Genomic DNA, 17,166 nt, shown 5'->3' with positions numbered 1-17,166 from the left:
AATAATACAATTCTGAATATCATTGTGATTTCTGCTCCTGTATAAGAATCGGTGGCAGATAGATATATATATATACACACACAGGAGAGAAAACTGGGAATGGTTCCTTTTGCTGAAGAGAATTTCTCCCCTAGTAAAAAAAAATGGGAAAAAAAAGTCTGGAATGGCAGATCATGAAGTCACTGAAATCCAATCCCTCCTGTGGCTGCCGAGTGGCGGCTCAGTCTAAATAGCAGCAGCTCCGGCATCCCGACCATCCATCCTGCCGCCTGCACCGACCTGAGAGCCAAGATGAAGAGGGACGAGAACCTGGAGGAGCGCGCTCTGCACCAGGTCACCACACACCACAGACTGTATCGGGGGGGATTATTAGTCATTGTTTTATACATCAATCAGTTATAGGACCAATGATGAGGATTGTGATGATGAGAATGATGCTTCTATGACTTCAAGGAATTCCTTTTTAGCATGAACTTTTTTTTTTTTTTACTGTTATATAATTTGTTATAGGAAGAAATATCCAAACTGAAGAAAAGAAATTACAAGAAATGTGCGATTGTGGCGATATGTGTGTGCGTGCTGACCGTCCTGTCACTGCTGCTGCTGCTCTTCTTTGTGAAGGATTTCTGGAAACAGATCCCGGAAAAGGTAAGAGATGAATGGTGGGAATACAGGCGCCGTATTTATTACTACACTACTAAGTATTATTGTTAGATTATATTATTATTATTATTTTACTATATTATTATTATTATTATTATTATTATTATTATTATTATTATTATTATTATTTTACTATATTATTATTATTATTATTATCACTATTATGATTAATATATTATTATTATTTATTTTTTTACTATATTATTATCACTATTATGACTATTATTACATAATATTATTATTATTGTTGTTGTTGTTGTTGTTGTTATTCTTATGTAACACTAACTTCAGGAAGTTTTTCTATCAAACAATATAAAAAAACCATGTGTCCCATTCCCATAGAAGACGTATTATATTGCTGTACAGAGGCACCATATGGCGGCATGTAGAGTGCCCACTATGGAATGATCTTACAGGCTTCATGTATACTTGTGTTCCACAACCTGTAGCTCTTCAGCTGTTACAGAACTACAATCCCCATCCTGCCTGGAGAGCTGATGGCTGCCTGTGCATGATGGGAGTTGTAGTGTTAAAACAGCTGGAGAGTTACAGGTTGTGGGATGCTGATGTGCAGCTCTGTGCAGGTAACACACTGTAGCTATGATATCCCACCACTTATGCTTCATGCTGATTCTGACGCAGAATCCAATCATTTCTATGGTCACGTGGAGCACATCTGTTATGAAGTGGATTGTAGCCTGTAGGTCTCAGTGCAGATACCCCCTCCGCTCTCTTATATATCCAGGTAAAAAGCATGGCGGCAGCACCATTCACTCCCCGGCTCAGCGCCATTCACTCCCCGGCTCAGCGCCATTCACTCCCCTGCTCAGCGCCATTCACTCCCCGGCTCAGCTCCATTCACTCCCCGGCTCAGCGCCATTCACTCCCCGACTCAGCACCATTCACTCCCCGGCTCAGCGCCATTCACTCCCCGGCTCAGCGCTATTCACTCCCCGGCTCAGCACCATTCACTCCCCGGCTCAGCGCTATTCACTCCCCGGCTCAGCGCCATTCACTCCCCGGCTCAGCGCCATTCACTCCCCGGCTCAGCGCCATTCACTCCCCGGCTCACTGCCATTCACTCCCCGGCTCAGCGCCATTCACTCCCCGTCTCAGCGTCATTCACTCCCCGGCTCAGCTCCATTCACTCCCCGGCTCAGCGCCATTCACTCCCCGGCTCACTGCCATTCACTCCCCGGCTCAGCGCCATTCACTCCCCGGCTCAGCGCCATTCACTCCCCGGCTCAGCGCCATTCACTCCCCGGCTCACTGCCATTCACTCCCCGACTCCGTCCATCTGATCGCAGAAGATTATCCCCATAGACTATAATGGAGCCGTCTCCTGCACTGAGCAGATAGAGAGGAGTGAACCGTGCCACCGCTATACTATTTGGATACATCTACAGACACATTCCTGCCACATCTCAGACATTTTGTATAGTAAAAATGTAAACAGTCTAAAAATGCAAATCTCTAGTCTGGTCTTATAGACCAGGTGTTTGCTGACGTACATAAAAAATTGTGAAGTTTTGGCTTATCACATTGTATTTAAGCCACGCCCCATTTCCAGCAAACCCACAAAAATTCCCCTGTAAGCCACACCCCCTTGTCAAAGGAATGTCTAAAACAGTCATGTAAACCAGGGGAAATTATGGCAAATATTTCACTAGAATTCTGGTGCGTCTGCAGCAATGAACCCGTCCTCAGAATTCTATACCGGAATAATTATTGGTATTGTGAGAAATATCTTGTATATCTTTGTATCAGCCGCTTCCCAGCAAGTGTGGGGGGAAAACTGCAGCCCCCAAAACCACCAGAGGCCAAAGCCTCACGTCCCATCCACGTCCAGATCATTATTATATAGCTTATTTAGTTAGTTAGGTTGTTAGTTACTCATTTATATGTTTATTTATTTATTTACTTAATTTAGTTACTTACTTAGTTATTTAGATGTTTATTTATTTATTTATTTACTTAGTTATTTGCTTAGTTATTTAGTTATTAATTTAGTTACTTATTTAGTTATTCATTTATTTATTTATTTACTTAGTTATTTAGATGTTTATTTATTAATTTATTAATTTATTTGCTTAGTTATTTAGTTATTAATTTAGTTACTTATTTAGTTATTCATTTATTTATTTATTTATTTACTTAGTTATTTAGATGTTTATTTATTTATTTATTTGCTTAGTTATTTAGTTATTAATTTATTATTATTATTTAAGTTATTTATTCATTTATTTATCGGCATTTTATCTGGAAACCATCATTTCCAGCAGCAGAAAGAGATAAATTCCTCCGGAGACTTCTCGGATGACTGAATGTGACAGATGGATAAATGGACGGATTTTCTCCTCTTTTTTTCCTCCTCAAATATTTCAGCAATTACAGAGCGAGCGTCTTAGCGCTTTAGACCTATGAGAAATCCTCCAGTAAAATCACTCTATAAAGTTTTATGGGGGAGCGTGCACAAATATCTGCGCTGCTCCTCCCGGCCCCAAACTTGTGCTGGCGCTTCGGATTACCCGCCGCCTCCAGGGTGATCGATGGATTTTCCAGAAGTTTCCAGCGTCCTGCCAGGAGCTTGTAGAAAATAAAATGTGCAGTAAGAGTTAGAGGCAGGATACCTGTGTCCCCCGCATGGGCTATAAGCTACAAGATAGAACTCTTATTATACCTCTTATTCTATAGTATTTTGCACCCCTCATGGTGTTTTCATATAGAAGGTGACCTCTAGGGGGAGCTAAGGAGCCAACCATTTTCTTTATTGAGTTCAATGTAGAAATGTCTGCTCATCAGCTCCATCTAGTGGTGGCAGCACGCCATTGAACTTTATGGCAGTGCTGCTCTCTTCTATGTTGTGTAGGATTATAATGTAACGGAGATTAGAATTGTATGATATATATAGACAGATTAACAGGTGTGGAGATGATTCATCCAGGCTTGTGGACAATAGTAACATAACACACACACTTCTCAGTCCTGAGTGGGCAGCCTACCATTATAACGAGATGGGCGCCACATCAATATTGACTGCAGCATCTCGGGGGTTAAGCAGCAGGGGCTGGGCATCTGCCCTGTATGGAGCATGCTCTGTACTCCCATGTATATCAAGTGTTAGGAAGAGATTACGTATCCCCTACAGCAAGTTCTCCAGCCTATGGCTCTCTAGCTGTTACAGAACTACAACTCCCAGCATGCCCAGAGACAGCCAGCAGCTTGGGGGCCACAGGTTGAAGAGCAATGACCCAAATAAATCCCACTAGAAAACTGCTGTAACATATAATATTTCTTTGCTCTCCATAAAATCTAAGCGCTGGATTGTGCAGATAGAAGCATTTTATGGCTGCTGTTAATGGATCCCAACTATGATGCTATGATAGGAACACAGGGACACACTGCCAGGAGGAGCATAGAGAGGGACACGCTGCCAGGAGGAGGATAGAGAGGGACACGCTGCCAGGAGGAGGATAGAGAGGGACACGCTGCCAGGAGGAGCATAGAGAGGGACACGCTACCAGGAGGAGGATAGACAGGGACATGCTGACAGGAGGAGGATAGAGAGGGACACACTGCCAGGAGGAGGATAGAGAGGGACACACTGCCAGGAGGAGGATAGACAGGGACACGCCACCAGGAGGAGGATAGACAGGGACACACTGCCAGGAGGAGCATAGAGAGGGACACACTGCCAGGAGGAGGATAGACAGGGACACGCTGCCAGAAGGAGGATAGAGAGGGACACGCTACCAGGAGGAGGATAGACAGGGACATGCTGCCAGGAGGAGCATAGAGAGGGACACGCTGCCAGGAGGAGATCTGATGCCAGGGAGACAGAAGGGCCTGAGAACATTTGTGGGTTTGCGTCGGCCGCCAAGTATTTCTCTGAATATTCCGCTCTGTATCCTTCAGCCTCTTCTGCATTTTATAAAATCTTTGTGGCTGAGGCGACTGGTCGGCAGAATGATTATTATATAGATATTAATGTGTCTCGACCACTACAAGTGTTTAATGGCCCTCGTGCAAGAAAAACAGCGCTACTCTTGGCCATGGGCCATGTCTGGTATCGCAACTATTCAGTATTGGCTTCGGCATCCACCATGATGAGCTCCGCTGTTTTCAGGACTCACTCAGCTCTGCTGCTCCATCATGCTGTAGTGCATGTCACCTGTTAGTGTTTTCTGCATCTGTACATGTCCTGATAAACTGCACACACTGAGCTCTGCTGCACCACACACGCTGAGCTCTGCTGCACCGCACACACTGAGCTCTGCTGCACCGCACACACTGAGCTCTGCTGCACCGCACACACTGAGCTCTGCTGCACCGCACACACTGAGCTCTACTGCACCGCACACACTGAGCTCTGCTGCACTGCACACGCTGAGCTCTGCTGCACCGGACACGCTGAGCTCTGCTGCACCGGACACGCTGAGCTCTGCTGCACCGGACACTCTGAGCTCTGCTGCACCGGACACTCTGAGCTCTGCTGCACCGGACATGCTGAGCTCTGCTGCACCGGACACTCTGAGCTCTGCTGCACCGGACACGCTGAGCTCTGCTGCACCGGACACGCTGAGCTCTGCTGCACCGGACACGCTGAGCTCTGCTGCACCGCACACGCTGAGCTCTGCTGCACCGCACACGCTGAGCTCTGCTGCACCGGACACGCTGAGCTCTGCTGCACCGGACACGCTGAGCTCTGCTGCACCGGACACGCTGAGCTCTGCTGCACCGGACACGCTGAGCTCTGCTGCACCGCACACGCTGAGCTCTGCTGCACCGCACACGCTGAGCTCTGCTGCAACGGACACGCTGAGCTCTGCTGCAACGGACACGCTGAGCTCTGCTGCACTGGACACGCTGAACTCTGCTGCATCAGATTCACTAATAATCGCAGCATCTCTTTACATCTGGTGCATGGGACAAATTCATCTTCGCGCTCTCATCCATCGGACACTGAGGTGTGATATATGTGACGCATTTGTACTTCACCTCTATGTGCTCTGCTGCGTCTAATATACTAAGCTCTGCTGCATCTGACTCGCTATTCTACATACCCTGCTACATTTCCACTCGGCTCTGCTACATCTCAAAAGTCCGATATCAGAGTCAAACATCATTTTAATACAAGTTTATGGAAATGTATTTACACTGAAACCTTATTTTGATAACTGACCCCTGACTGTGATACCTGACTCCTGACACCATGGGGGGAATTTACAAAGACCCCCGTACAAGTACGCTGGTCTTATATCAGGCCCCGCCCCCTTTTCCCCAGCAAGATTCACTAAGAGATGCACGCCCTCTGCACTCGCACTTGAATCTGCGCCCGGCGTACAAAATCTACACCTGCTTCCAGCAGCTTCCAGCAGGTGTAGATTTTGCCTGTGAGCAGCAAAATTATGATAAATGAGGCTTATGAGCCTTATCACGCCCCAACAAGCTCCGCCAGCCCACCAATCGGGCGAGCAGGGCGTACGCCAGGGAGAAGGGGCAAACCTGCACCTTCTCCCTGGCGTACTCTTCGTAAATCCCCCCATGTGACCCCTGACTCTGATAACTGATCCCTCACACAGATATCTGACCCTGACTAATAACTGACCCCACAGACTCATATCTGACCCCTGAATCTGATATCTGGCCCTTGATATGACTCATCACATTGACATCTGGCCCGACACTGATATGTGACCCATGACTCAGATAACTGACCTCTGATACTGATATCTAACTCCACAAAGTAATATCTGACCGCTGCCTTTGATAACTGACTCCTGACACTGCTATCTGACTCCTAAAACTAATATTTGACCCCTAACACTAACATCGGACCTCTGACTTTTCTTACTGATCCTGAAATTATGTTCTGATTATGTGTTAGGCTATGTTAAGACCTTGTATGAGACCGGCCGTTCCGTGACCCGGACGGTCTCTGAAAAGATCATCTCGGCCGGTACTATTCATTGAATAGCGGCCGCAGAGAACTGGCACGTCAGTTTCTCGCTGGCCACTAGGGATACCGGCCGGAGTGTATACTATGTGTATGTATATATGTACTTTGTGTATACACTCCGGCCGGGATCTCATAGGCGGCAATGTTACATAGATTTTCGTAATAACCACGGCCGTTGTTGCAGTGTGAACATAGCTTGAATCTGTATAGATGAGGCAGGAGGGCATATTATCCCTCCATTGGGGATACCTGGGTCTGGGGTCTTCTTCTTGCACCGGTATCAGCTCCCTCACTTCCTTTGCATCCAGCTTTATAAACCTTAGAAGAAATTGTTTTGGAACCTTTTGTTATGCCCAGAGGAGAAGGAATGGTACATAGAATACGAGCCCCGGAACGCGTCATGCAGACCTGCAGCTGGAGTCTATTACTTACTTGGATTGTTTTCATTCATTCAGACGTTCTGAGCAGCACGTCTTGGTGAGGAACCATCGGGGCAGTAATGGAACTGGTCTACCAGACCCCGATGAGTGCAGCAGTGATGGAACTGGTCTACCAGACCCCGATGACTGCAGCAGTGATGGAACTGGTCTACCAGACCCCGATGAGTGCAGCAGTGATGGAACTGGTCTACCGGACCCCGATGACTGCAGCAGTGATGGAACTGGTCTACCGGATCCCGATGACTGCAGCAGTGATGGAACTGGTCTACTGGACACCGATGACTGCAGCAGTGATGGAACTGGTCTACTGGACCCCGATGACTGCAGCAGTGATGGAACTGGTCTACTGGACCCCGATGACTGCAGCAGTGATGGAACTGGTCTACCAGACCCCGATGACTGCAGCAGTGATGGAACTGGTCTACCGGACCCCAATGACTGCAGCAGTGATGGAACTGGTCTACTGGACCCCGATGACTGCAGCAGTGATGGAACTGGTCTACCAGACCCCGATGACTGCAGCAGTGATGGAACTGGTCTACCAGACCCTGATGACTGCAGCAGTGATGGAACTGGTCTACCGGACCCTGATGACTGCAGCAGTGATGGAACTGGTCTACTGGACCCCGATGACTGCAGCAGTGATGGAACTGGTCTACCGGACCCTGATGACTGCAGCAGTGATGGAACTGGTCTACTGGACCCCGATGACTGCAGCAGTGATGGAACTGGTCTACTGGACCCCGATGAGTGCAGCAGTGATGGAACTGGTCTACGGGACCCCGATGAGTGCAGCAGTGATGGAACTGGTCTACCGAACCCCCATGACTGCAGCACTGATGGAACTGGTCTACCGGACCCCGATGAGTGCAGCAGTGATGGAACTGGTCTACCGGACCCCGATGAGTGCAGCAGTGATGGAACTGGTCTACCAGACCCCGATGACTGCAGCAGTGATGGAGCTGGTCTACCGAACCCCCATGACTGCAGCAGTGATGGAGCTCGTCTCCTGATGGATGCAGAAGTGATGGAACTGGTGTATCGGACCCCGATTCCTGTAGTGATGGAGCTAGTCTACTGGACCCCTGATGGATGCAGCAGTGATTGGACTGGTCTCCCAGGACCCCGGTGGATACAGTAGTTATAGAGCTTCCCCCCCCCCACCCCCGATGGATTCAGCAATGATAGGGCTACTCTCCCAGGCCCCGCATGGATGCAGCAGTGATGAGGCTGGTCTACCAGAACCCATGATGGACTCAGAAGTGATGGGACTGATCTCCCAGACCTCTGCTGGACACAACAGTGATGGAGCTTGTCTCCCGGAGTTGTATTATTAACGCTTCTACAGGACTTGTCACGCAATATAGCAAATATAAGAACATATGATGTTTCTGCCATGTCGGAGTGTGGGAAAGCTGTGTCATGGCAATTACAGCTGCCAGCTCCCCCATAGGTTCTCACCCAGCTTTCTCAGACTTCTGATTGTCAAATATGGCACAACACAATGTGTCTGCCTTTCAAGAGTTTGGGAAAGCTGGGTGAGATGATAACAAGTAATGGAAGTATGGAAGGAATTGTTAGTCTCACCATGGGTAACAACATATCTAAAGTGATGTCTGAGTGGAGTACCCCTTTAACATTACCATACCCCTGGCTGCCTATGGGTGTAGTATATAATACCTCTGCAAATTTGGTCCTTAGAAGTCTGGGAAAGCTGGGTGGCCTTGTCAGTAATGGCAGCCTCCCTGGTTATCACCCAGATGACATCACTACCATATAGACGGGAGACAGAGGAATTTTTTTGGCGCATTACAGCGATGATTCTCGATGCAGATTGCAGGAGGTGAGAGACAAACACAATCTCCTAATAATCTTCATACTTCAAAAATAACCGGTGACGTTGGCAGCGGCGGTACACCGCACGCTCACCAGGACGCATACACAACTGAGGAGACTGTCTCATACCTTATGTTATTGTCGCTGTTACATGAGGACATTTAACTCATAGTCTGCCAGAAGGAAGAAATCGTCTTCCCGAGACTGTAAGGACGTGTTCTCACAGGAATCGCAGATGGCGATCACTCACAGTTTACCTCACTCCACTCTTACATCCATTAATCATTGCATTGTACAGATTTCTGCTTGCTTTCAGTGAATATGAGCATTCTGGCAACAAACTTATCGGCACTTAAAGGGGTATTCCACTTAAACATAACATTTAATATGTTGCTGCCCATGGTGAGACTAACAATTCCTTCCATACTTGTTATTATCTATTCAGTCTCCTTCCCCCAGTTCTCAGCTGCTGCTTTCTGCTGAAGACACAAAAATCTCTGTGTGAGCTTTTCTCTCTGTCTTCCCCTCCTCACTTTTGAGATGGCTGATGTAAACAAGTCCCTGGCAGGCTGTATCTGCCACATTGTAGCTTTTTTGTAATGCTGGGAGGGTTAAAGGGAACTTGTCAGGCTCCCGACCCCCGTTACAGCCCCCTATACTCACCTGATCCTGCCGAGTCCCGCTTCTAGGATCCGGTCGGGTCACGGAGATATCAGCCGCTGCAGCCCAACGCTCATAGAGTCCAACGCTCATAGAGAATGATGGAGTGTCCATCGCTCCGTCATTCTCTATGAGCGTTGGACTCATCTCTCAGCGCGCACCAGGCTGCAGCAGCTGATAACTCCGTGACCCGACCGGATCCAGAAGCGGGACCCGGCGGGATCAGGTGAGTATAGGGGGCTGTAGCGGGGGGTCGGGAGCCTGTCACCCTGACACCGAGGGTGACAGGTTCCCTTTAATTGCTGACAGTTTCCCCCCAGCAATACAAAGGAGCTACAGTTTTGCAGATACAGCCTGCCAGGGACTTGTTTACATCAGCCGTCTCAGAAGGGAGGGGGGAGGAGGGGGAGACAGAGAGAAAAGCTCACACATAGATTTTTGTGTCTTCAGCAGAAAGCAGCAGCTGGGAACTGGGGGAAGGAGACTGAATAGATAATAACAAGTATGGAGTGAATTGTTAGTCTCACCATGGGCAGCAACATATCAGGAGTTATGTTTGCGGGGATACTTCTCACAGCTGAGAGTTTGTTACAATTGTATCCAGCCTGGGTAGTGATCTGACTGAAGCAGCCTGTAGGAGTGTCATGTGACCAAACCTTAGCTTTGCTCTGACCACAGAGCGATGACCCTAGCAGTGACAATATTCCCCAATGTACCCAAGATACAGCAAGCTATTCCTCAGCCACACAACAACTCCAGGCTGGGATGTGGGTACCAGGACACTGCACACCCCTGTCATGTAGATGGCGGATCTGCTATCACATGTGCTGACCATAATGAAAGTCAATTATCATCACAGATAGTACAAGAACCAACAAGAGGGGGGGGGGGACTTCTGGAACTGATCATCACTAACAAGAGGGGGGGCACTTCTGGACCTAATTCTAACTAATAGGCCTGACAGAATATCAGAGGTAAGGGTCAGGGGTCGCCTAAGTAATAGTGACAACAACCTAATAAGTTTTCATGTATCCTGTTATAAAATGCTTAGTAGGGTCTATAAAAACTCAGGAAGGCCAATAAGAGAGGACGTATGGACTGGTGTCGCCAGAAATAGAACTACACAAGAGACATTTTAAGAGCGTCCTAAGTAGTGGTAGCTACAACTGCTGGGAATGCAATAAAAGCGACATAAAAGACAAGTATTCAGCTAATAAAACAAGAAGATAGAGGGGAAATCTATTTACACAGAAGCAAAGGGGCCTCAAGCCCACAGGGGGGCAACCTGGTGTCCTAAAGAAACATACAACACATTTGTGAATATCAATGTGAATGGAGTCCAAACATAATGCTACCTATTAAGTGGTCACTGTATGGTGATAGTATATGGTATATGGTTACTGTATGGTGATGGCCAGGGGTGTAGCTAATGTCTCCTGGGCCCTGGTGCGAGAGATCAACTTGGGCCCCCCCTCCCCTTCACGACCAAGTAATGCTATTGGTGTGTGTATATATACACACACACACACACCAAGACAGATATTACCAATAACACCAGCATATTGGAAGAGAAAGTATTATCACCGTACATATTACTGCCATACTGTTACCGACCAAATCCTGTATACTGAGACCAATATTACCAGTATATAGGAAGGAAATATTACCACCACATCACAACCACTACCATCACCACCATATTTTTACTGACCAGATCCTGTATACTAAGACCAATAAAAAACACAGTACCAGATAACAAGTAACAAATAATTCCTCCACATACAGACTAACACCACCGCTGCTACTGACTAACACTGCCACATACTGACTAACACCGCCACATACTGACTAACACCACCACATACTGACTAACACCACCACATACTGACTAACACTACCACATACTGACAAATACCACCACATACTGACTAACACTACCACATACTGACAAATACCACCACATACTGACTAACCCCACCGCTGCTACTGAATAGTCATATAGAGGCTGACGCAGCTCTACACAGGTTCTGTACTCCATATACATTACAGTGCAGTTATATCAGGTAACTCACAGGAGACGTCTTCTCTGATCGGAGTTCTTCCCTTTTCATCTTCTCCATCCCTCCTCGGCCATTATGAGAACTTCTCCGAGCCACAAATCCACAGAATCTGCCAGAGAAACATATTAGGCTCCTCACACTGACACCATCTCCATCTCTCTACACACTGCACATCTGTATTGGCCCCTGTATGCCCTCAGTAGGTAGGCTGACTCTATGTGACCCCCTTATAGTATACGCCCGCCACTGTGTATCCCCTCTTATAGATGCCCCCCATGTTGCCCCCCTTATAGATGGCCCCCTCTCTCCCTATGTTGCCCCCCTTATAGATGCCCCCCTTATAGATGCCCCCCCTTATAGATAGCCCCCTCTCCCCCCCTTATAGATGGCACCCTCTCTCCCTACCCCTATACATGGCCCTCTCTCCCCTCCCTCCTTATAGATGGCCCCCTCTCTTCCCCCCTCCTTATAGATGGCCCCCTCTTTCCCCCCCCCTCCTTATAGATGGCCCCCTCTCTTCCCCCCCTCCTTATAGATGGCCCCCTCTCCTTTTCCTCCTATAGATGGCCCCCCTCAACCCCCCCCCCCCTCCTATAGATATTATGTGGTCACTGTATGGCGATAGTATATGTGGTCACTGTATGGTGGTATTATGCAGTCACTAGTGATATGTAGTCACTGTATGGTGGTATTATGTGGTCACTGTATGGTGATAGTATATGTAGTCACTGTATTGTGGTATTATGTGGTCACTGTATGGTGATAGTATATGTGGTTACTGTATGGTGGTATTATGCAGTCACTAGTGATATGTAGTCACTGTATGGTGGTATTATGTGGTCACTGTATGGTGATAGTATATGTAGTCACTGTATGGTGGTATTATGTGGTCACTGTATGGTGATAGTATATGTGGTTACTGTATGGTGGTATTATGCAGTCACTAGTGATATGTAGTCACTGTATGGTGGTATTATGTGGTCACTGTATGGTGATAGTATATGTGGTTACTGTATGGTGGTATTATGCAGTCACTGGTGATATTTTGTGATCACTGTATGGTGGATTATATTTGCTGTGCTTGGCGGTGGCTTTGTACTGTATTCCTTTTTAGGCAGCTGTATGAAAGACATCATTCCATATGGTGCTTATATGTGAGCCCACTATGGTACATTTATTTGTATGCTATAGGAGTAAACCATATGAGGCACCACACAGTGCACCATCTAACATACAGCCGGTGCTGCTGCTTCTATGGTAGAAGTTTCAGGCTGCCGCAAAGGATCGTGGTCCTGGATTCTCAGTGCAGCCGCTGAATGTGTAGTCAGGCCAAGTCACTTATCATCCTAGACGAGGATATAGAAGATGTTATTATAGCGGAGCTGTAACATCCGCAGCCTCGCCGTCCTCCCCGTCTCCTGAACACCATCTATTCACTTTGCATTTCTCACCAGTTAAGAAAATTAAGTTTGATTTTTCGCATTCTTCCTAAATTTACCTAAATTTACCTTCCCCTCTAAAACGAGAATAATAGCACCGAGCGGCGACTTTCCGGTAATTATCGCCTCCTTCTTGCTAAAGGTGCACAATTTCCCCATTGAAGCGTCTCGGGGCTTCTTGTCTTTGTCCTGTAATTGCCGCTCACCTCCGCCGCTCTGATTGTACCGATATAATGGCGTCTCCGCCAAGTGTATATCAGCCATCCGCATGGAGCAGGGGTCAGCGGCAAGGGCGCCAATAGTACAATGTCTGCTGCGCCGCAAAAAGGCTTCAAAAGATCTAATGTGAATGGAAGGAGGCGAGAAATGCAAAGTGATTACCGGGTAATTGTGCTAAGAGCTCGAGAAGAGGAATTAGATGACACAGAGTCTCCTCCGCACCCCCAGGACCAGTCGCATCACGCTGCCCGCCGATCGTACCGGAGGTGGAGGAGGCGCAGATCCCGGCCAGGGAGGAGTTCGCCATATCTGCCCATTAGGGAGAATTTTCTGACATTCACTTATTTTTTTTTAAGTGTTTATGTTTTTCAATATTTTTTAGAATTTTTTTCTTTGCTGTGATAAAGTTTCCCTATTGGCCTAAACTGAGGTATAGTGTCCGCGCAAGGGTTTATATTACTGCTGTGTCATTGCCACATGTAGTGTCACATGTATGAAAGTAAGATGCTTTGGTCACATGTTTCTCTCACACAATGACAGCCTTCCCTAGGCCGGGCCCTGTTAACCTGCACAGTATGCAGATAGAAATTACTGATGTGCATGGGGCTTTAGATCACTATATCATTTGTATTGCCACCATTTTTCACTGTGTATTTCCTGCTTAGAGGACGTCCCTCAGAAATATTGATGTAATACTGATGCCGTACTGAGACCGTTCCATACGTAATACGGATCCTGCAGACCTAATGCTGTAAGTTTACCAGCAGTCCTATGTAACACCAAACAGTAATTACACCAGGAGCCTGAGCGGCATGTAACATACTCAGCTCTGCTACATCTCCATGCTCATGCCATGACTATTGTCCTCACAGTCTCTACCGCCTGAGACCCGTCGCCTTATGGAGCTTCATCCCGACAATTAATACTAAACAGGGGGGCAGTGAAGGTTTCCAGCATTAGCCAGCTGTGCGGATCCGGAGCGCTGACGGTGCAGCCGCCTTCCCGTCACTCCAGAGCACGGCCATTATGTACTTAACAAAGAAGCGCACGGTTAGCGGAGCGTCTCTGGGCGCAGAGCTGGATAAGGAGATTGTTAGACAAGAAGTGGCGTCTGATCGGCATCCTCCAGCCGTCACCCGGGGCGCACCACAAGCTGGTTTTATTTGTCAAATTAATTCATAATCTCCTAATTATGGTGAATAGTGAAACCCGAACCTGTTCACAGACGGTAATTACAGGAGGAGACGCGGCCGGGGGGGACGTGTAAACTCCCCAATCATCCCGGGACGCAGAGACGGGGGATGTGCAATCAACAAGGACAGATGTGATGACTGTCAATCATCCCGGGACGCAGAGACGGGGGATGTGCAATCAACAAGGACAGATGTGATGACTGTCAATCATCCCGGGACGTAGAGACGGGGGCTGTGACAGATGTGACGGCTGTCAATCATCCGGCAGGGACGGGAAGGCAGCGGCTGCAGCGGAGCACGCTGATGACAGCCGCACAGGATTGGGGAGCATTCACACCTTCAGGATTTTAATTGCAATCACTGAATACAATACAGGTAACACAACAGGCTGAGGCGGCGTTCACACGTTCAGGTTTCTAATTGCAATTACTGAATCCACGGCCGGGGATGGATCTGACGTCTCCGTCCTTCCTCTATACGTCTTCTCCGCTTATCAACTATTCCCGAATTTGTATTCAGAAATTGCAATTAAAAACCTGAATGTGTGAACGCAGCCTTGGCTCTGCATTAACATGAGGAAAGCGGAGGAAGAGCGCCCCAGGTGGGAGGTGGGGGGACGTAATCAGGACCCCAAATGTGTGTAGATAAAATACACGGCCACGTGGCTATACATACAGCACATATACATATACATACAGCACATATACGTACAGCACATATACATATACATACAGCACATATACATACAGCACATATACATACAGCACATATACATATACATACAGCACATATACATATACATACAGCACATATACATACAGCACATACAAATACATCACATATACATATACATACAGCACATGTACATATACATACAGCACATATACATACAGCACATATACATACAGCACATATACATATACATACAGCACATATACGTACAGCACATATACATATACATACAGCACATATACATACAGCACATATACATACAGCACATATACATATACATACAGCACATATACATACAGCACATATACATATACATACAGCACATATACATACAGCACATACAAATACATCACATATACATATACATACAGCACATGTACATATACATACAGCACATATACATACAGCACATGTACATATACATACAGCACATATACATACAGCACATATACATATACATACAGCACATATACGTACAGCACATATACATATACATACAGCACATATACATATACATACAGCACATATACATATACATACAGCACATATACATATACATACAGCACATATACATATACATACAGCACATATACATATACATACAGCACATATACATACAGCACATATACATATACATACAGCACATATACATACAGCACATACAAATACATCACATATACATACAGCACATGTACATATACATACAGCACATATACATACAGCACATATACATACAGCACATGTACATATACATACAGCACATATACATACAGCACATGTACATATACATACAGCACATATACATATACATACAGCACATATACATATACATACAGCACATATACATATACATACAGCACATATACATACAGCACATATACATATACATACAGCACATATACATACAGCACATACAAATACATCACATATACATATACATACAGCACATGTACATATACATACAGCACATATACATACAGCACATGTACATATACATACAGCACATATACATACAGCACATATACATATACATACAGCACATATACGTACAGCACATATACATATACATACAGCACATATACATATACATACAGCACATATACATATACATACAGCACATGTACATATACATACAGCACATATACATATACATACAGCACATATACATATACATACAGCACATATACATACAGCACATATACATACAGCACATGTACATATACATACAGCACATATACATACAGCACATATACATATACATACATTACATATACATATACATACAGCACATATACATACAGCACAATGTATCTGTAGCCGTCTAGAGTGCGGGGTCTCAGAGAGGAGTGGAGCGCATCCTTCTCCCTAAGTATATTACAGTACCTGTAGAGTGGAGCGCATCCTTCTCCCTCAGTATATTACAGTACCGTGCAGAGTGGAGCGCATCCTTCTCCCTCAGTATATTACAGTACCGTGCAGAGTGGAGCGCATCCTTCTCCCTCAGTATATTACAGTATTGTGCAGAGTGGAGCGCATCCTTCTCCCTCAGTATATTACAGTATTGTGCAGAGTGGAGCGCATCCTTCTCCCTAAGTATATTACAGTACCTGTAGAGTTGTAGAGTGGAGCGCATCCTTCTCCCTCAGTATATTACAGTACCTGTAGAGTGGAGCGCATCCTTCTGCCTAAGTATATTATAGTACCGTCCAGAGTGGAGCGCATCCTTCTCCCTTAGTATACTACAGTATCGTGTAGAGTGGAGCGCATCCTTCTCCCTTAGTATACTACAGTATCGTGTAGAGTGGAGCGCATCCTTCTCCCTTAGTATACTACAGTATCGTGTAGAGTGGAGCGCATCCTTCTCCCTAAGTATATTACAGTATCGTGCAGAGTGGAGCGCATCCTTCTCCCTTAGTATACTACAGTACCGTGCAGAGTGGAGCGCATCCTTCTCCCTTAGTATAC

General features: G+C 46.3%; 1 protein-coding gene across 1 annotated transcript in view; it reads left to right on the top strand.

The window, feature by feature from the left end:
* Nucleotides 1-213: 213 nt before the first annotated feature.
* Nucleotides 214-17,166, top strand: part of TNMD (tenomodulin) — a 49,611-nt gene continuing 32,658 nt past the window's right edge. The window contains exons 1-2 of the mRNA XM_069985713.1: nucleotides 214-333; nucleotides 511-648. Of these exons, the coding sequence (XP_069841814.1) occupies nucleotides 292-333; nucleotides 511-648 (180 nt within the window). The 5' untranslated portion in view covers nucleotides 214-291. The remainder of the gene's footprint in view (nucleotides 334-510; nucleotides 649-17,166) is intronic.

This window comes from Dendropsophus ebraccatus, chromosome 10 (assembly GCF_027789765.1).
Source record: "Dendropsophus ebraccatus isolate aDenEbr1 chromosome 10, aDenEbr1.pat, whole genome shotgun sequence".
Lineage (NCBI taxonomy): Eukaryota > Metazoa > Chordata > Amphibia > Anura > Hylidae > Dendropsophus > Dendropsophus ebraccatus.
Note: the sequence above shows the minus strand (reverse complement) of the source record. Positions and strands in the feature narration are given on the sequence as shown.